This window comes from Megachile rotundata, chromosome 2, assembly GCF_050947335.1.
Source record: "Megachile rotundata isolate GNS110a chromosome 2, iyMegRotu1, whole genome shotgun sequence".
Classification (NCBI taxonomy): domain Eukaryota; kingdom Metazoa; phylum Arthropoda; class Insecta; order Hymenoptera; family Megachilidae; genus Megachile; species Megachile rotundata.
The window spans coordinates 16,388,465-16,409,890 of record NC_134984.1 but is presented as its reverse complement, the minus strand read 5'-3'; the positions used below and the strand labels follow the sequence as shown (position 1 = coordinate 16,409,890).

At 35.0% G+C, this 21,426-nt stretch overlaps 2 protein-coding genes and 1 long non-coding RNA gene across 3 annotated transcripts; all 3 read left to right on the top strand.

The window, feature by feature from the left end:
• The first annotated feature begins 1,429 nt into the window (after positions 1-1,429).
• Positions 1,430-7,418, top strand: tko (30S ribosomal protein S12 technical knockout). The gene is made up of 5 exons (XM_003704560.3): positions 1,430-1,593; positions 1,903-1,950; positions 2,020-2,067; positions 6,803-7,024; positions 7,204-7,418. The coding sequence occupies exons 1-5, from the start codon at positions 1,530-1,532 to the stop codon at positions 7,335-7,337; spliced, it is 516 nt and encodes a 171-aa protein (XP_003704608.1). The 5' UTR covers positions 1,430-1,529; the 3' UTR covers positions 7,338-7,418.
• LOC143264006 (uncharacterized) lies at positions 2,325-4,705 on the top strand. Its single transcript, XR_013037340.1, has 2 exons — positions 2,325-3,108; positions 4,263-4,705. It is a non-coding gene; the product is annotated as an uncharacterized LOC143264006 (long non-coding RNA).
• Positions 7,419-19,799: 12,381 nt separating the features above from the next.
• gt (transcription factor giant) lies at positions 19,800-21,386 on the top strand. Its single transcript, XM_003704561.3, has one exon. The coding sequence runs from the start codon at positions 19,800-19,802 to the stop codon at positions 20,751-20,753; it is 954 nt and encodes a 317-aa protein (XP_003704609.2). The 3' UTR covers positions 20,754-21,386.
• The last annotated feature ends 40 nt before the right edge of the window (positions 21,387-21,426 follow it).

Below are 21,426 nucleotides of genomic sequence, written 5' to 3'. Positions count from 1 at the left end.
GTAGTAATATGGGTAGTGATATCGGTTCAATTGATGATAATAAGAGTAGTAAGGATAATAATTATACACGTAGTTCCACGATAATAGTAATAGTAAGATGGGGAATGATATATGTTAGGTCTCCAGACCTAACCTTGTACAACCTAACCTTAGTCCCTGACCTAACATGGTCCGAACTAACCTTAGATCCTGACCTAACATAATATATCCTAACCGTAGGCCTGACCTAATATAATCCGACCTAACCTTTGGCCTTGACCTAACATAGTATAACCTAACTGTAAGCCCGACCTAACCTATTTCGACCTAACCTTAGGCTCTGACCTAACATAAAATAACCTAACCGTATGCCTGACCTAACATAATCCGACCTAACCTTAGATCCTGACCTAACCGAATGTAACCGAACCGTAAGCCTGACCTAACCTGTTGATTGTCTGTTATGTTTAAGAATGTAATGGAAAGGTTTGTAAATAAGTACATGATTTCTTTTGTTTATTTATTGTAACTTCATAAATACATACAATTTGCAAATATGTTTTTTGCACAATTTTTAATTTATGTAATTCTTTATTGGCTTAATTCTTTGTCGAAGATCGAGGCAGATTGTGTGTACATTCAACTCTGGAACTGAAAAATAAAATTGTTGCACGATTTAATAATACTTTTACGTGAAAGTTAGAACATTAGTAAACAGAAAATGTTACTTATAAAAATAATAAATTGAATATATATATATATATATATATATATATATATATATATATATATACACATATATATATGTATATGTATGTATACATGTATGTTTATATATATGTATATATGTATGTATATATATATATATATATATATATATATATATGTATATGTATAGTTGTATATATATATATATATAGTTGTATAGTTTTATACAGTCATGTATATGACTAACCTAACCTAGCCTAATGTAATCTAACCCAACCTATACATTCATAGTTTACAGTGCAATTATAAGAATTTTTGAATATTATGTAGGATCATTAAGGTGCCCTCATCAGTCACCACTGCGTGTACCGGCTAGGTACGGCATTGGCAGCCAGCTGTGACGTCAGCTGACGCATGTGCATAAAGCTCTCGCGTGCGATAAAATCTCACGACTGCCCAACACTGGTCTACGGGCAGTATAGGAACTAATGAAACTGCAGTTTCAAAAGTGTGTAGTTCACTACGTTCGCCGAAGAGATGGCGCCAACAGATAATTCTAATAAAATTTATTTTTATGCAATTCCTAATTTGAAATTGCTTATTACAATTACTCACTGAAAAGATTTTGTTTATTCAGTGACATAATTGAACATTTTTTACCCACTTTCTTTTATAAAATAAAGGGTTTGAATCTAAGGAAAGTGAAGGCAATATAGGAGAACATGTTACTTACCTTCACTTAAAGGAAGAAGTTCAATATCTTTTCCCTAGATAGCGTTTGAAAATGCTACAGTGAACTCTCTAAATGTGATTTAATTGTAAATAAAAATTAAATTACAATTATGAATTTCCTGGCTAAAGGTATAATTAGTGCAGCTAGATCTTGCCTCACCAAATCCATCGAAGGTATGGTCATTGTTTCATCATAATTACACGTTTCATTGTATAACCTCAAATCTAACCTCTCTGTGAAAGAAACACTTGTATCAATGATATTTCACAATTGTTAATGATTCTTAGTTAAGACATATGTATTTAAACATGTTTACAATAATTATATTCTGTTGTCAAACAAAAGTATAATATTACTGCAATAATTCTGTGGTTAATATTTATGGTTATGTTATTTGATATGTAAATATATATTTCAATAAGTTAGTATAGCTGAATGTATATGTACATTTATTTATAACAAATGATGTCTTTACATTGTAGGTAATAGATCACAGTTAATCAGGCTATGTACTCCTGCTGTCACTCAAGGTATACTTTTATTTTACAAATTCTAATTTTTATAACTGCTGATAATAATATTTTTGTATTTTTTACTAGGTAATTTAGTGAGCAACGTTAACTCCTACGTTGGGAATCTAATACAAGGTACTAATCAAAGCTATTTGTGCTTTATTTTATGCAATGTAAGGTGCTCAATATTTATAAAATAAGGTCTATACATTTTCTGAATTATGCAAGGACTGTTCAAGATATGAAATTCTGTGATCCTTAATTTTTATGTCAATGCTTTTTCTTTAGTTACTTTATTGTTTTATAGTTTTTTAAGCTTCACTCATGGTACTAAAGTTACAATTTTTATTAAGATTGTACTGAGATTGTTTTTCTTCTGTACTTTTCATTTTACAAAATTAAGAACTTTGTAATTTAGAAAATGCCTGTACTATTTAAAAATGTTTAAATGTCTAGATTTTATTATATAAGAACTAGTTAATAACCAAATCTTTTATTTCTAAATGTGTTCATTTTTGAAGTATCTAAATTCATACCTACAAATGTCCATACTGTCTCATTCAAAAATTTGAACATTTCTAAATTCAAAAATGTTCTCTATGTTACAACATTGAAGACCATCAACTCGTTCAGCAGGCCATAAAGAGTGTCATATAGCCAGACTACTACATGAAATATGTTAAACACAGATTGGCAATTGTGCATGAAGCCCATGATAGTCTATTTGCGTGAAATTGTGCGATCATTCTCGTTGTTTGCGTTTCCCATAAGTGTAACAAGGCCAGTATTTTCCACGGGAATTCGAGTGACGTCTCGAGTTTCCCGTAAGCCTTTTGGACAGATCGGTATCTCTTTCTCTGTCTGCGGGTCAAATGCGACAAAAGGGGTGGTCGAGCTAAAAAGGGACCACGGCTTTCGGGCATTCTTCTTCGCGAAAATACGCGTGGCTCGCAAAAGCGCACGCAGTCTTTACCTCTTTGATCCCCACGAATAGAGAGATCTCGAAAATGCAAAAAGGGATCCGGCTACTCCGCAAGAAAGGACACGAATGAGGGGGGAGGGCGAAAGGGGGATGCTTTTCCTTGGCCAATGGCGAAAATCGCTGGGAAATCGAAGGGGGTGACGTGTCCATTTGTGGTTGACCAGTTGTCAGAAGTGATCTGCGAAGGGTGCGGGGTAAGATTGTTATTCGTACTTTTCCCATTTCTCGCGGTGACACAAAGGACATCTCTCGTGGGATAGGGTCTCTATCGGTTACCGTGAACTAAACGGTAATTATTATTTATTGTTTTCTTTTCGTTGTAGAGTTTAGGGGTTTTATTGAGGTTTTTAATAGGAAATTGGAAAATTTGGAGGAGAGAGGTTTTTATTTTTGGAATTTAGAAGCTTCTTTGATTTGATAGGTTTTCAAGGTTGGGAATTTGAGCTTTTAGAAATTGGGAATTTAGAAATATGGTGTTTGAGAATTTGGGAATTTAGAAATTTGGGAATTTGGAATTTAGAAATTTAGGAATTTTGGAATTTTGGATTTTGAAGTTTGAAATTTAGAAAGTTAGGAATTCTGGAACTTGGAATTTTGCAATTTGGAATTCTGGAAATTTGGAATTCTGCAATTTGGAATTCGGGAAATTTGGAATTCTGCAATTTGGAATTCTGCCATTTGGAATTCTGCCATTTGGAATTCTGGAATTTAGGAATTCTGGGACTTGGAATTCTGCAACTTGGAATTCTGCAATTTTGGAGTTCTAAAATTTGGAATTCTGGAATTTTGGAGTTCTGGAAATTTGGAATTTTGGAGTTCTGGAAATTTGGAATTTTGGAATTCTGGAATTTAGGAATTCTCCAATTTGGAATTCTACAATTTTGGAATTCTAAAATTTGGAATTTTGGAAGTTGAAATTCTGGAATTCTGTAATTTGGAATTTGGAATTCTGGAATCCTAGAATTTTGGAATTTGGAATTTGCAAATCTGGAGTTCTGGATTTCTGGAATTCTAGAACTTTGGAAATCTGCAAATTCAAAAATTCAAAACTCAAAATTTAAAAATCCTAAATAAAATTATAATTCCCAGATCCCTCCAAATTTACTATCTTCCCAAAATGTCACTCAGCAAGTACCTTCCAATTACGCAAAATGTTCCTCTGATCCAGGAATCGTAACCCAATAGATAAGCTCGAGATTTGTCGGGTTGCTGCGTGTCTTGGCTGCGTGAACGCGACAAAAGCGTAACCGCGACTCGGAAATTTTTCGCAATGTAATCTTGCGCATTGATCTTCGAGAAAAGGGGTTGCCTTCCATGCATAATAGGTTCTGCTGGTCTCTTGCCTTAGTTAAGTCCGAGTTAGGTCGGATTAGCAGCGGCAGGCTTGGACATCTGTCGTTTTGACGGACGGTGGTCAGCCAGATCTCGAAATGAACAACAATGGTACAGTCTCGACTAACAGACCCTGATAAATCGTGGACTACTGTCATCAACGGATGCCGGAGTATCGCGAAATTGTCGTGTCATCCTCGACATTTCACTTAAACTACCTTCGAACGAAGCTTTCGTTCTTCATAACTTTTGTACACTTCATTTTATATTCAATTTTAGAGTTAGTCATTTCTTTCTGTTAAATAATTTTTATAGTATATTAACTTACTAATATTTTATCAAAAATTAATTTTAGTTTGAAATTAAATTAATTTCAGTATGAAAGTTAAGCTCTTATTTTATTATATCATCGAATATGTGTACGTCAAATATTTTGGTAATACAAATAATAAAATACTACTATTTTTCTAATATTTATTATTCCATGTGTTTCCTTTATAAAAATTAATTTTTTCCCACAAAAACTAATTTTATCTCGAACTTAATTTTTGACCCAGCTTCATCGCATCTACTCCTGAAGCAAACACATTCAGATCGAAGAGAATTTTGTTCATTTTACAAACAGCAAATTGTTGTACACTTTTAGGCAACACGATCTCACGGATGGTGAGTGTTTTGTGCAAGGATGGGCGTACCTTGTCCAGTAACAATGTTGCTTAATAAGCTTATACACGCTCGAGCGAAAAAGGATTGCTTTCGTTGGCCGGCTTGCAGATGTCAAGCGTCCGTCATATTTGATATTCCGTCGTCGGGGACCCTTTTTCCTCGGGTTATTTGCGAAAGAGTTTTCAGTTTCCCGGTACCGTTACCACGCAGTGGGTCTTTCATTTTTCCAAGACCCGTGGACAATACCTTTGACTAGGACCCGATCATCCGTGGGGACTGTTTTCTTATCTAATTCTTGGTCGATTGCTGGCTACTTTGTGGCGTTACTCAATTCTTTTCGAGGAAATATGTCGATTTTTGAGGGTTGAGTGGAGGTGGAAATTTGGGACTTTGGGAATTTTGGGATTTGGGGGATTTGGGGGATTTTGGGAATTTTGGGAATTTTGGGAATTTTGGGAATTTGAGAATTTGGGATTTTGGGAATTTTGAGATTTTGGGAATTTGGGATTTTTGGGATTTTTGGGATTTGGGGGATTTGGGGGAATTTAGGATTTGGGGGATTTGGGGGATTTTGGGAATTTGGGATTTTTGGGATTTGGGGGATTTGGGGGATTTGGGGAATTTTGGGAATTTTGAGAATTTTGGGATTTGAGGGATTTGGGGGATTTTGGGAATTTGGAAATTGGAATTTTGGGATTTTGGGAATTTGGAAATTGAAATTCTAGGAATTTGGGATCTTGGGATTTTGGAAATTTGGAAATTGGAATTCTAGGAATTTGGGATCTTGGGATTTTGAGAATTCGGGAATTTGGGAATTTGGGAATTTGGGAATTTGGAAATTTGGGAATTTGGGAATTTGGGAATTTGGGAATTTGGGAATTTGGGACTTGGAATTCTGGGAATTTGGAAATTGGAATTTTGGGAATTTGGAAATTGGAATTCTAGGAATTTGGGATCTTGGGATTATGGGATCTTGGGATTTTGGGATCTTGGGATTTTGGGATCTTGGGATTTTGGGATCTTGGGATTTTGGGATCTTGGGATTTTGGGATCTTGGGATTTTGGGATCTTGGGATTTTGGGAATTTGGAAATTGGAATTCTGGGAATTTGGGATTTTGGGAATTTGGGAAATTGGGGAATTGGGATTTTGGGAAATGGAAAATGGGAAATTGTAAAATTGGTAAATTGGTAAATTGGAAAATTGGAAATTTGGAAATTTGGTATTTGGAATTTTGGAAATATAAAAATTGTAATTTTGAAAATTTATAAACTAAAGCTTGACAACCTTTTCCAAAGCAAGATTAAATAACAAAAGAATTTCGTTTCCATGCATTGTCTTCGGTATGGACAGTTTAGTCTTGTCTCGAGGCAAGATTTCATAATGGAAAAGTGTCTTTGACTGCAATTAGTGTCTCGTCTGGTTACGTAATGCGAAGAATTTCTAGCGAAAACTTAATTGTTACCATTCATCGAACCATTACTTTCCCCTTTATGGTTACACACACTTCGAAGACAAAAGTTATGTGTCTTCTAATTATATTAGGATTACTATGTTGCTTTTAATTCTCTCGCTTCTAAACCTGATTTCTCAATGCACTCTTTAGTGACAACTTATAGCGACAAATAAGATGAATTAAATAAAGGAAAATATGTAAGAGAAATAAACAAGTTAACTTTAATATATTTACTTTCTAAATATTGTTATCAACAACTCTTTTGAACGCTTAAAAAAATATGAAATATTTAGGGAACATTATTTATCGAACTCTTTGTAAATTTCTTTTTTAAAAAAGATTCAATTGATAAAAACAATATTTTGTTTAATAACACTGGTTCTGTTAAATATTGAATATAATATTATCACTGTTGTAAATGTTTAATTAAATTAGGTTTCGCACAGATAAGATTCGGAACAACGCTCGCTCGATTACACAAGTATGGACCTTTTAAAAAAAAGAACAAAAAACGGAAGGCACTCGGTGGAAAACCATACGCGAAAGCTGTGGTGATAAAGACGCTCATCAAGAAACCGAAAAAGCCGAATTCTGCGAATAGAAAATGTGTGCTGGTTCGACTTGCAAACGGCAAAGAACTGGTTGCATATGTACCCGGTGAGTATCACGCATATAAATCATGTGCCGCAGTTACTTTTAATAAAAAATCAAAGGCAAACGAGAAAAAAATATAAATCTCGAATTCACGACCCACTATGCTTTTGCAAAATTATTACTTTTAGTGTCTTCTATAACTATACAAAGTTTGAATTAATGTGTGTGTTGTTTCGTTTCAGGAATTGGCCACAATCTTCAAGAACATAATATCGTATTGGTTAGGGAGGGAAGATTGCAAGATACTCCTGGTGTGAGGATAAAATGCATCCGTGGAAAATATGACTTACCTCATCCAGTAAAGAGAACGAATTAATTCTATAGTTGACTAAATCTTTTGTACAGATACTATCATTGTGAATGTTAGAATTTCATTATAACTTATGTATAAAGTCAATATGTAATTGTTATTCAAACATCATTTATGTTACCTGTACATCAGTCTTCAAAACCTTCCTTTTACAAGTTCTTAAATTTTTCTTTAGATTCTTAAATTTTTCAATCTTCAAATTTTTCAACTTCTCAATTTTCAAATTTCCAATTTTATAAATTTGCAAATTTCTGACTTATCAAGTTTTCCAATCTGTAAATCTTCAATTTTTTAATTTTTGATGTTGTAAATTTTCAAATCTGTATCACTATATTTTCAAATTTCAAGATACATGAAATTCCAATTTTCACATAGTTCTGAATTTATACATTTTTATATTTGAGAATTGTTGTATTCCTAAATTTCCATATTTCCAAATTTCTAAATCGCCAAATTTCCTAATCCCTAAATTTCCAAATTTTCAAATTCCACAATTCCTGATTTCCCAATTTCCCAAGTCCCCATATCCCCAAATCCCCAAACCCCCAAATTTCGAAATTCCCAAATTCCCAAATTCCCAAATTCCCAAATCCCCAAATCCCCAAATCCCCAAATCCCTAAATTCCTAAATTGCCAAATTGCCAAATTGCCAAATCCCTAAATCCCCAAATCCCCAAATCCCCAAATCCCTAAATTCTCAAAATCCCAAATCCCAAAATTTCCAAATTACCAGTCTCCACATCGTCAAATTTCCACCGTCATTTCCCTGACGTCACGCTCCCCAACGCCCCCCAAATTGCGGCCTTTTGACACACATTTCGGCTATCTGCCCCCTCCGTGCAGGGTTTACCGTTAGCTGGACCATGCGTCGTCCTTCGGCACAATGTATATTCTGGTAGATCGGGATGTCACAATGCCAAAAGGGTCGTGGCCAGCCCTCTTCTCTCGACATTATTACGGAAGGGTTGTTCGTCAGCCTTCTTGCATCTGCACCCTGGTGCATCCACCCACTGGCCATTCGCCACATGACATGCTGACCAACATCCCGATGTTTTCAAAAGCTTGGCTCTCAACTTGCCATTTTCAGCGACGCCCTGATGAACACCGCTATTTTTATCCTGTCGATACATGCGATATGCGAAAGCTTTTATTATAATCGATGCGATTTTCAATTAGTATATAATATTTTGTAGTTAAATGATTCGAAGATGTTTTCGAGCAGAGGAATCTACTAGAGGTTAGAGGAGATGAGAACCTGAATGGTCAACCCCTTGGCAGCGCTGATTGTTATCAGACTTACGCAGAATAAATTCGGGGTTCGTTAAGCCTCCGCCATTGTAACCTTCTGTGTTAGTCTGGGCGCAATTTTCGGGAAAAGGGAAATATTTGTGGAATACTGATGTATGTGGGGCAGTAGCTCGCAGCTAAAATTAGGGTGTAGAAGATTTTTAGTCTGCAATTATGTGAAAGGGAAGATACATGTATAGGAAAATTTATTTGGAATTTTGATAAAGTACTTAAAGAACAAAAGCAAATTTTTACTTATTTACTATGTTGTAGATAATATTAAGTAGAATTAGGGTGTGCTGCAATTGTCTATACATTTATGTATATATAGATGTATGTCACATATGTGAATGAGAAAGATTGATGGATGCACATTATAAAGTTTGTAATTGTTAATTGATTTTTAGTGCGTTTACTGATCCAGTGTTCATGTAGTTCATTGTAAATTATTTTCACATATTTTAACATTTTATCTGTGTACTGTAGCTTGGAAAGAGTTTGTTGTATACTTGAGAACCATTATGACAAGCATGATACAATATATAAAACTTAAAAATAGTTTAGATTAGTCAGTGATTAAATCTATGTATCTGCTTCACTAGTTATATCTTTAAACTTTTGTGTTAAACTTTTGTATTAAATGTATTAATACATTTAAGAAGCTCATATGTAGGTAACAGAGTAAATAGTCTTTGCTGGATTACCTATTGACTCACCTGAAAACAAAAGAGCCAGTTACATAAAAGTTTCATAATATTCGAAGGAAAGCTGTAAACATAACAATGGTTTATCCTATGGGCGTGGTACAAGGGGTCAGCTAAGGGCACTTGCCCCTCCTACTGAAAGAAAATTAGAGTGGTTAAGGTGAATTGTAGGATACGAAATTTAGATAAGACTTGTGATATGGCAATTTCATCACATTTGAAAATGTAGGTACCAGAGGTACTTGAGAATATAGGTACTTTTAAATTGTAGAAATGTGAAGAATGTGGTCAGTTACAAATATAAAAATGTACAAATATAAGAAATATGAACAAAATAGGGTTGTAGAAAATGTAGAAAATTGAAGCATTAAAAAAATAAATACTGATGAACTTCAGACTTCAGTCATATTTTGAAAGATACAGCCAAGCCAATTAACAAATATAAAAATTAAAAATCAGAAAAATGTAAAGGGTGTAAAAATGAATCTCCAAATACTTAGGGATGTAGAAAATGTACAAAATTGAAGAATTAAAAATATAAAAATTGATGAACTTCAGACTGAATATTTTGAAAGATACAGCCAAGTAAATTAACAAATATAAAAATTAAAAATCAGAAAAATGTAAAGGGTGTAAAAATGAATTTCCAAATACCTAGGCTTGTAGAAAACCTAAAAAATTGAAGAATTAAAAATATAAAAACTGATGAACTTCACACTGAACACTTTGAAAGATACAGCCAAGCAAATTACCAAGTATAAAAATTAAAAATCAGAAAAAAGGGTGTAAAAACGAAAAAAAAGCTTCTAGTAAAAAATTAAATTTCCAATATTATTAACTAATAATCTCACACACAAAAGTAGATCTAAAATCCCTTTACCCATTTTTACACAAATCCTCTAAGTCCATGGCAGCTCATAAAACACAAACAAAAAAAAGATACTCTAATCCTTATACGAGGACGTAGGTAAAACAAGAAGGAAAAGTGGATTCTTTATTTGCGTGCTAGGAAAGAATGGTTGTTAACTAATTTAAAAGTGTTTTCGGAGTCAGGCGAAGTTAATCCGTTGCGCTATAATCGAGTTTCCCTCGATTTTAACCGATCCTCCGGGTTCCGAGCGTTGTAAACCTCCGACGGATACTCGGATAATAAAAACCGATGATATTTTGAAAAAAGTTCGCAGAAAAACCGTGTTATTTTTATTGCGTTACGGAGGTTGCGGGTGTACCTGAGGTGACGAGCAACGCGTACAATCGTCATTTTACGACCCCCTTTCTCTGTCCTTTTATTTTACGCCACGGATCTAGGGTCCTCGATGGCACCACGCTGGAACTGGTTTCTTTATTACGGTTCTCCGCAATAATCACGGTTCCTTTGTTAATTGCGCTCTGATAAATTTCTTGCATTCGAGATTTCGTTAGAGGTTCTTGTTTTGTCGTTAGAGGTGTCTTGACTTTTTTTAAGTATTGAGGAGTTTTTTAAGGTTAGAAGTTATGTGAGGACTTATGTACTTTATTAAGGTTATATTGATAGTAATAGTAATTGATAGTAAGTGAGGAAGTTTGAGATCATTAATAGTTTATATGGATAATGTTTGTGCATGTGTGTAAACGTCAGTGTCCTTGAAGAGGTTAAGGAGGTTTCAACAAAGTTTCTAATAGTTTAACAAAATTAGTTAATTCAAAAATTAGTTAATTTGGAAGGTGGAGAATTTGGGAATATAATAAATTGAAAATATGCACTCATGAAGCTTACCAAATATTTATAAAGAAATAAAAAAAATAATCTACAGATCTTACATCCAAGAATAAATGAACAATGAGAGCCCCTCGACGTCAATGAGAAGAATACAGAATAGAAACAAAATTAAGAAAAATATTAACAATAACTTTTTACTGAAACTATCATGACTATTACACAACAAAATTATCTTAATCATTGTACAATTTATCCTCAATATAGCTTCCCATAAAAAGTTACACCAACTACCATTAATTACCACATTAATTACAAGTACCACCACATAGCCATTAAATTAACATTTTCATACATAATTTTCAGTCAATAATAAATTTCCATAAAAACCTAAGAAATTTATAAAATAAAACACGTTGCATTTTTCCAAAGGTAACAAAGAATATTTCTAACGGGGTTTTCCAGTGACGAGGGGTTGCAAACGGTTCAGGGCAACAACAAAGTGGGCCAGTAGTGTACGAAATGCAGAAATTTTTCAGTGACCGCGTCTTTTCGAGGGATTCTCAAACAAATAGCATGTAAACGCTTTTCGTCTCTCCACACAGAGGTTTTCAACTCTTTACCGTACAGCTTAGTAATAGGACACCAAACGATCTGCTCTCTAAAGTTTTTGTCCTCGGTTACTTTTGCCAACACGCTTTTACTATTCTGAACTCTTGCGATGTACTTCGATTCTTTTCAAAAGACTCTTTTTTCAATTTTTTTTTGCGAGATTTGGTTCATTCTGTTTTCGTACATTCATACATAATATATTTTTGTAATTTAAGATAGTACATTTGTATAATCGTGGTTAGGTGTTATTTTTATGGTTATCATTTTTGTTGTAGTTTGTTATTTTGATAATTATTATTTTGTTTGTAGTTTCTTTTTTCGACGATTTTTATTTTAATTGTGGTTTGATGCAGCTCGTGAAAGAGGGTTGAAAGTTAGAATTATCAAAATTTGTTAGATTTTAAATATGCATACAAAATTATCTACGTATTTTATTATTCTTTGTACTTGAATTTTAAATAATTTCTTCCCATCAACATTTCTAAAAAAAATTATATTCAACAAGAACTATATTGAAGCTATTTAGTTCTTGAAGGGTCAAATCTTCGTGAGAAATAAAACATATCGATGAAGCTTAAAAGAGCCCCCGGAAAGAGGACCATTCAATGAAGAAATAAAATTCGTTCTCGAAGACCTATCCAAGGGCGTGTCCAGCGATACAGAGAAAGAAATGTGAAAGATTCTGAGGAAAGAAAAGGGTTCCCGCGGGAAAGCGTACGCGATCGCCGGAAGTAAGCAAATCCCGAAAGTTTGTTGGCAAAACTTGGTCGGTGGTCTGACCACAAGATAAATCGAAAAGTAATTACTTTGACTAGCGTTGAACGTCTTAATGCGTCTGCAGCCATTTTCTGCTATTTCTTGTAAAATTCTGGGTTGCTTTTGGTGTTGAATTCTATTAAAATGAATGAGACCTCCTACTATGACATTTTTGTCGAATGAGATGTTGGAAGAGCAAGTATATATTTTTGGTTTTTAGTTTTTGGAGGGATTATTGTAATATTTTTATATTTTGTGTTTTGTGGAAGTCTTGTTAGTTTGAAGAGAAAATTATTAAGGTAAAAATTAAATTTAGATTTTCGAATTCTTCAATTTCTGAGTTGTCAAGTTTCCACATCCTTCAATTTATAATTTGTCAAATTTCCACGTCCTTAAATTTCCAAATCCCCAAATTTCCACGTCCTTAAATTTCCAAATCCCCAAATTTCCACGTCCTTAAATTTCCAAATCCCCAAATTTCCACGTCCTTAAATTTCCAAATCCCCAAATTTCCACGTCCTTAAATTTCCAAATTCCCAAATTTCCACGTCCTTAAATTTCCAAATCCCCAAATTTCCACATCCTTAAATTTCCAAGTCCCCTAATTTCCACGTCCTTAAACTTCCAAATCCCCAAATTTCCACGTCCTTAAATTTCCAAATCCCCAAATTTCTACATCACAAAATTCATAATTCTCCAACTTCCACATTCTCAGATCTCTCACATCCCCAAATTCCTAAATTGTCCAAATACCCAAACTTCTAATTCTCCAAATTCCCAAATTTCTATACCCCCAAACCTCCATTACCCTTCCAAATTTCTTAGATTATTAATTTCTCAAAATTTCTAAATAAGCAAATTCTCAAATTTCTTCATCACCAAAATTCCAAATTTCCATCCCTAAAAATTCCTAAAGAACTAGTAGTCCTCCTAAGTCCTCCTATTTTCCCTAGAAAAGTGAGACTTTCAACTTGAAGACTTTTCAACTGCATTCGCACCTCAGAAATAACTGAAACAAGCAATTGTTTCCCAAACACCATACTCAAACAATAGTTCGCAATTAGCGTTAAGTGCAATATTTCTGCATATTTTAACCCATTCCAGGGTCAAGCATTACCCACTTCAGAACAATCGTTTTATTATCAGATTAATCGAAATAGGTCGCCTAGTAAGTAATATTCTTCGAACAAGAATACTGCTCGGACTTTATAGAAATTATGTTAAAGGTAACTCGGAAAGCCCTACCGAATGGTACGGTTAGAGTTTAGGAAATTTTATTACACCTTATACAAGAAGTATGGCTTTTAAGTGCATACCTGACATAACTGCTTCTTCAATGTTTCTGTTTAATACGAAACCATTCTACCTTTTCAACGAACACCGCACAATGTCTATTGACACATTTACAACTTTACTTGCACGTTTGGATGACGTGCTGGAACTCGTTCCGATAATATTTCACTAATTTGCTGGTTTATTTAATGTAGGGTGTTGACTTTGTTAGGAGACGATATTTTCGTTATTTTTACTGATTTGGGGAATTATTTTGTATGGATAAATATTAGGGAAAAGGAGAATTTTTTTCAAGGTCATAGTTTGTGAGATATGAGGTTAATCGTTGCTCGAAGTTACTATACTCGAAGGTTACAGTAATCATCGATCATATAACCTTCTGTTATTGCCTCGAGGTAGAAATCATTTGGTGAACATCTGTTTAAGCTTACGATATTGTCCAGGATGGTGCGAATGCAAATGGAAATATTGCATCAACCTGATTCCACTTAACATTGTTCTTACGAAACTCCCTTGTCCTGTGTGTTTAGGAAATTGTGAAGAGGTCGTTTTGGGTGATTACTGGTCAGATTACGAGACACTTTCTATTAGCTATTTACGTTATCTAATGATGTACGTAAACGTTCGAGCTTGATAACGTCAATCATGATTGCGTGGTTGAGTGATATAAGATATTCGACTGGAATTTGGGAGATTAATTTGGGAATTAATTTGGGGATTTTAATATTTAAAAATTTAGGGAGACAGCAATTTAGGAATCTAAGGGATTTGGGGATGTAGGGATTTAAGGATCTAAGAAGTTACAGAGGTCGCAATTTTGGGAATTTAGGGATTTGGAGTTTGGGATTTAAGGATTTAGGAATTTTGTGAGTCAATTTGTTAGATACCTCACTTTGTATGTACACCTCTACTTTCAACGAATTAGTTAAAAACAGCAAATCATAATAAAGTCGACTAAAAATTAAAAAGAGTTCTATAAAATCTTATTGTGAGAAAAATGGAAATGAAACGATAAACGACAAGGTACAAGGGTACAGTTACACCGGAGATATGGTGGAGACATCTCATCATGTCTGAGTCCCAAGATCACGCCAAATTTAGTCCTCCGTTTTGGGCCCGTTAAAACGTCGTGTCCTCCCCATAGAAAAAGGGCACCCCCGGCGCTCAATTCACTGCACCGCCTCCTTTCACGTGTATACAAATTTTTGCTCTTTTGGCCACATAACCCAGATTTCTATGGTGCAGGGACGACCGCAACCCGTTATTCCCGATTTTTCCCGTGGCCATCCACCAACGACAGATGAATGGTCCGCGCATTTGCATCTGCTCCGCTCTCACAGAAACGCATACAGACCATGTAACGGTACGGGTTGCAAAATCTTCGTTATGATTCGTCGTGGAAAACGTCTCAATTCGATGTACCGTGCTGAAATCTTTCAAATTGACCCTCTGTGAGTTATCGCTTTGACGCGATGAGAAACGAATGGGGTAGCGTTAACGGATGGGTGAAAAATTTAATATGCGACGATACAAAATTATTTTATTATTATAAAATATTATTATAAATAATAGTAATTTTATTATTATAGAGTTTGTAGATAAGCTAGAAAGAATTTGTTGGTTAAAGCTGAAAGTTGGCTGAAAATGTCTGTTGTGTTTTTCGTGAGACTTAGCACAAAATGGCGGATCAGTTGCAGTTAATGGCGGGTTTTGAAAAATCACAAATTTGTTGACAATTATTGACATAAAAATATAATAAACTTACTTGTAATGTACTTGTAACATAACAATTTAAAGCTTGGAACTTACTGAAAATGTCTGACAGATAAATTTAATATTTTTACCATAAAATAGTTAACTATCAGAATCAACGAACGATGTCCGATTTTGAAAAATTAAAAATTCGATGAAAGTACCATAAACAATAAAAAGAACCGTAAAATAGTGTCCATAGCATATTACCACGCATTTGTCACATTTTTCAAGTTCAAAGTACCATAATTGCTTTTAAACGATTAAGTTTATTATTACCAATTGTACTTACGTAGTAGTGGCACAGTTTTAACATAGAACATTTTGTATTACTCCGTCTTTTTATGGGGACCGCAATCCTTAAAATAATTTCAGGTAAAACAGACCAGTATAACAATGGGTTAGAGTAATATACGAGGACCTACTTTGCTTTCTCAAGCGAATAAGCTCGTATTTAGTATCATTCCTTTTTTGCCCAGATTAAGGAATATATTAAAATCGCTGTATACTTAAGTACAATGTGGGTTTCTTTTGAATATAATATATACGCGAATTTGAGTATTTTTTTACTTTTACATTTGACTTTATATTTTTATATCTGACTTCTCATTTTTATATTTGGCTTCACATTTTTACATTTGATTTCACATTTTTATATTTGGCTTCACATTTTTATGTTTGACTTTACATTTTTATATTTGACTTTACATTTTTATATTTGACTCCACATTTTTATATTTGACGTCGCATTTTTATATTTGACGTCACATTTTTATATTTGAATTTGTGGAGAAATTCAGAAATAGAGGAATTGTCTTCTGTTTCGTTAGAGGAAGAAGAAAGTTGTGAAAAACAATAGGTGTCGAGGATGCCTCTGTCAAAAGAGGCTGGCACAACGATTAACTAAGGAGTCTGAATAACTAGCCGTGAAAGTAAACCATTAGTCAACACGGATCGAAGAAAAGAGGTTCATCTTCCGGTACTGCGCTATGAAAATTGCCATATGTCGTGCATCCCTAACGAGCAACCGAGAATGATCGTGCACATTGACGTTATTAGGACTTTTGGTTTAGGGTACAGTTCCAAAGCTTCACTAAATGATTAGACATTTATTAGTATAGATAAAGTTCATTGAAAATTCTATAGTTTCAAAAATTTCAAGATTTTAAGGCTTCAGAATGTCAAACATCTCAAGGTTTTAAAAGACAAAATGTTACAAGGTTTTAAAGTTTCAAAGGACAAAATATTTCAAGGTTCCAAAGTTTCAAAGTGTCACAGATTTCTGAAGTTTCAAGTCTTAAAATCACAAACTCTAATTTTTTCCAAAAATTATAATATTCTGCAGTCTTGACAATTCCTAAATTGCAGTGTTTTATAATTTCAGACTGGTAAAGTTTCAAAAATGTTAGAGTTTCACAGTCTCGACATTTTGAATCTCCTTCCAGAGTCTCCAACTATTTTCATTTAAATTTCAATGTTACAAAATTTCAAACTGCCAAAGTTTAAAAAATCCTCAAATTTCAAAGTCTTTAAATCCCAAACACCAAAAATCCCCAAGCTCCAAAATATCAAAGTCCCAAAGTCCCAAAGTCGTACGAACCTCTGGCAAATCCCGAAAGCCCACAAACCTCGAATCCATCTCTCACCGCATCAGAGTGTAATACCATTATCCTTTGATCCTCAAACCAGCCCATTCATCGAGCATTTAAAAATTTCATAAATTTCCCTAGGCCGCAAGCTTTCGCCCCATAATTTATGAGCACTTTACGCAAATTCCGCGATTCCGTGTAACCCTTTCGCCCGTTCGCCTCATAAATCAAGGGGGCACGGGCCAGAAACAAAGGCAGCCAGAGGAAATGTTCGTGCAAAAGGGCCCCGTAGGAAAGGGCCCGATTCTATGCACATAACCGTACAGACGTGCTAAACGCTGTACGGGAAGACACCCCGCAACGATACCAAAAATGTCCAAGTTTAACCCTTTGCCCGAGCAGTTACAGAAAGTGAGCATTGCCCGTCCTTACGTAGGATTTAAGAGGACAAGGATTTAGTGTGCCAGCGAGTGTTTCGGATGCCTGTAAAGACATACCGATGACCGGATTAATTTAGCGGGATTCGATTGTTCGAGTCAAGAAGTTGTTACGATCTGCTCCTGGGGCAGCGTCGAAGAAAGACAGTACGACAGGTACGGTGGCACGTTCGCAAGTACCCTAACTATAAATAAAGACGCAACTCTCAGTTTGGAGTTTATTGAGGATGTACGGATGACACGCCTACGAGGTCTGATTGGGTGCGGAGGGAAGGTGTCATCCCTTTGGGTACTTGATTTTTATCTTGGGAACGATTAATGTTGGGATTAATTTTTGGGTTAGTTGTGGGACTGATTTTATGTGTTGTTATTTATTGGGGATGGATGCAGAGGGAGGTTGGAGAGGGTGAGTTTAAGCGGATTTGTTTTGGAAAAAAGTAAGATGGAGAATTTTGAGATTTGGGAAGGTAGTTTTTTAGAATACTGAATTTTCAAATTTTTGTAATTTGAGAATTTCCAAATTTCTAAGTTTCCAAATCCTTACATTTCCAAATTCCTAAATTTCCAAATTCTAAAATTCCCTAATTCCTAAATTGCCAAATTTCTACACTCTTAAATTTCTAAATTTCCAAATTCTAAAATTCCCAAATTCCCAAATTGTCAAATCCTCACATTTCCAAATTCCAAAATTCCCAAATTCCCAAATTGCCAAATCCTCACATTTCCAAATTCCAAAATTCCCAAATTCCCAAATTGCCAAATCCTCACATTTCCAAATTCCAAAATTCCCTAATTCCCAAATTGTCAAATCCTCACATTTCCAAATTCCAAAATTGCCAAATCCTCACATTTCCAAATTCCAAAATTTCCAAATTCCCAAATTACCAAATCCTCACATTTCCAAATTCCAAACTTCCCAAATTCCCAAATTGCCAACTCCTCACATTTCCAAACTCTAAAATTCTCAAATTTCTACATTCTTGAACTTCTAAATTTCCAAATCCTCACATTTCCAATTTCTAAATTCCCAAATTTCTAAATTTCCGAATTCCCAACCCCCAAAATGTTAAAACATTCATATCCCAAATATCCAAATTCAATCCCTCCTCAATTTTCCGAATTTCCTCCAAAAATCTATCTTAAAACATACACAACCAACAAATCAACATAATCAAAAAATTCAAAGAAAGCCCCAAATATAAAATACCGTATTCAAAAATAAATCCGTTAATGAACCATCGGATGAGCACATTTTCTGACGTCGATCGACGTAACGGTGCGAGATAAACATTTCGGAAGTGGCGAACGCGTGCCAGTCAGTAGCCCGGCGCTATGGTCATCAGGATGTCCCCACCATTTTCTAAGGAAATCTCCTACCCTTAGGGTTTTGTAAGGGTTGGACAGTATATAAGCGAAGTGCACCCCCTCTCGTTGTAAACGATTTTGGCGATCCGCTGTGTGAACACGATTTACCTAAAACTCTCTTAGAGAAACCTTTCGGTTTCGTTCCGAGTGACGCGCACGTTTTAAACGACGATACGTGGTGTTGTGATATCAGTGACCGGTGTATGACTTTGGATCAATCATTAGGTAAGAAGCATTTATTGTTTACGATCGCGGTTGTTCGACGAACGGTGAAAAGAAATTCAAACTTGCGCAACCAGTGGATACGGTTGATGTTTACTAGTTTTTCTTCAAAAACGTACCGACGATAGTTTACCAGTTCTCGATAGTTCGTGTTGAACCATCGGGGAAACCGCTTACTAGGTATTACTCAATATTGTAATCGGTGTTTCGATTTTGTTAACATGTAATGTAACGTTAACGATTATTGTTTACGCTTTTCATCATTTTCGGAGATCGTTATCGATAATGTACACGAAAGAGTTTCTGTTTAACTGCTATTACGTTTATTGAGCAATTCATTATTAAATCGAAAGTGTATCGCTAACCGTCGCTTTGCTTGGTGAAGCTTCGGTCAACCGGTCAATTTCACAACTGTTTAGAACTGGGCTTTCCATGTGCTGATTCATCGGAATAATTATAAAACATTAACTTGGCATTTTGTGACGTTTTTAAACTCATAGAATTTGTTGAGATTCTGTCTCTTGACATTAATTTTTCTTTGAAATTACATTGTCAAAAATTTGAGATCTTCTAAAACTTGAGTTTTTACGTTTTAAGAATGTTGAAGTTCTGACATTCAAGAATTGTTACCTTGATAATTTACAAGCTTTGAATCTTTCAAAAATAGTGCATTAAAATTGAGAGAGTGTTCATTTACAAATATTCCTATTCACAATAAAAGCCTTAACTTAACAAATGTTTTCATTTTACAGATAATGGAAGATCGCAGAATGGATCCGTATCCCAAATCCTTGATGGACAATGTACAAGCGCTGGACTTCATCTCCCGTTTAAAACCGGACACGAAGGCAGACTTTTCCGAGCCACCGATCCTAGATCTCTCTTGTAAGAAGCCCACAGTTACAGTACCCAGTAAGATTTTGCAAGATTCCAACTCCTCGGTGGACGTAGAACAAGAAGCAAACAACAATATCGCTGACTCCGGATGCAAGAGTCCTTACGAGGGAAGAACATTTATGGTAACTCCACCCTCAGAGTCGGATTCGCCGAAGAAGATCAAATACGAGCCGATTTATAATAGTCCAAACTCGTCGGTGAACGTGATCGGCCAACACGGGGTATTTTCTGGGTTACCAGTGAATATTCCAATACCAGTTCCAGCAGTAATACCGGCGTTGTTGAGTCAAAATGTAGGAACGGTCAAAGCGGTTCAAGTGGGCAGCAGCTCCAGCATATCAACGACGACGCCGACCTACAGCAAAGAGACGATGTCAACATTGTCTTTGGATAGCGGTAAAAAAGCACCGAGACCCTTCAAGGCTTATCCGAAAGATCCGCTGTCGCTCACTGTGGGCGCAGCTGAATTGGTGTACGATCAAAATTCCACGGAAGCGTATTCGGAATTTCGGAAACGAATGCTGGAGTCGGTGAAGCGGTCGAACGAGGGGACGAACGTGAAGATGCGCAGATCCACGAAGAGTCCGGGATTACCAACCAGCACCGTGGACGAGAAGGATGCAGCTTACTGGGAGAGGAGAAGAAAAAATAACGAAGCTGCCAAACGTTCTAGAGATGCGAGGAGAGCCAAGGAGGATGAGATCGCGATCAGGGCAGCCTTCCTAGAGCAAGAAAATATCAAATTGAAATATGAACTTGTAGCACTTAGGAATGAAACGGCCAAACTTCGATGTATGATTTATTCGACTTAGTTTTGTAGTTTTTATAGATTGTAAGTTGTTAATATTGTTCTGATACTCAGGGAAGAGTCGGTTTCTTTGAATACTGACTTGAAACTTTGTGTTTGTTACTGATGAAGTAATGGACAGTTGTAAAGATCTGTATTGCATTTTGTAAGCAACAATTTTTGTGAACATTTGAATCATTTTCATTTTCGTTTTAGAATAGTAGGTTCTCATTTTATAAATTGATGTATTGTTTTGTAAAATTCGGAATTATTGTTTAGCGAATGTTCTTTGAATGGAGAAAACTTTTCGGATGTTACATGTTAAAAAATCATTTTGTCATACTACTAATGTTTGGAAATTAATTTTCCATGAATATACACGAGTGCCATAGATGTATAAGTATACAACACTGCCAGTATCATAAAGTTGTTTACAAGATAACGATGATTGTGCCAAATAGGCTATCTGACATTAGCTTTATCCAAAGTGTAAAAATTTAAAGATCTTTAATGAAATGTTATTCGTACTTAGGTACAGAAAATATTCTGCCCACCATGAGCAAAAATCAAAACAATTAAATTTATATGAGGAGTGTGTAGATTATATCACACGACCAGAGAAAGACTTTGTAAATAAATGAAAGTAGGATAATGGTTACGCTGAGGTATCAAATTTCTTACATTTCATTAGACGTGTA

Coding starts and splice junctions, on each gene's coding strand:
- tko (XM_003704560.3), top strand. CDS start 1,530: ATGAATTTCCTGGCTAAAGGTATAATTAGTGCAGCTAGATCTTGCCTC. Junction 1,594..1,902: donor CCTCACCAAATCCATCGAAG/GTATGGTCATTG, acceptor TTTACATTGTAG/GTAATAGATCACAGTTAATC. Junction 2,068..6,802: donor CGTTGGGAATCTAATACAAG/GTACTAATCAAA, acceptor TAATTAAATTAG/GTTTCGCACAGATAAGATTC.
- gt (XM_003704561.3), top strand. CDS start 19,800: ATGGAAGATCGCAGAATGGATCCGTATCCCAAATCCTTGATGGACAAT.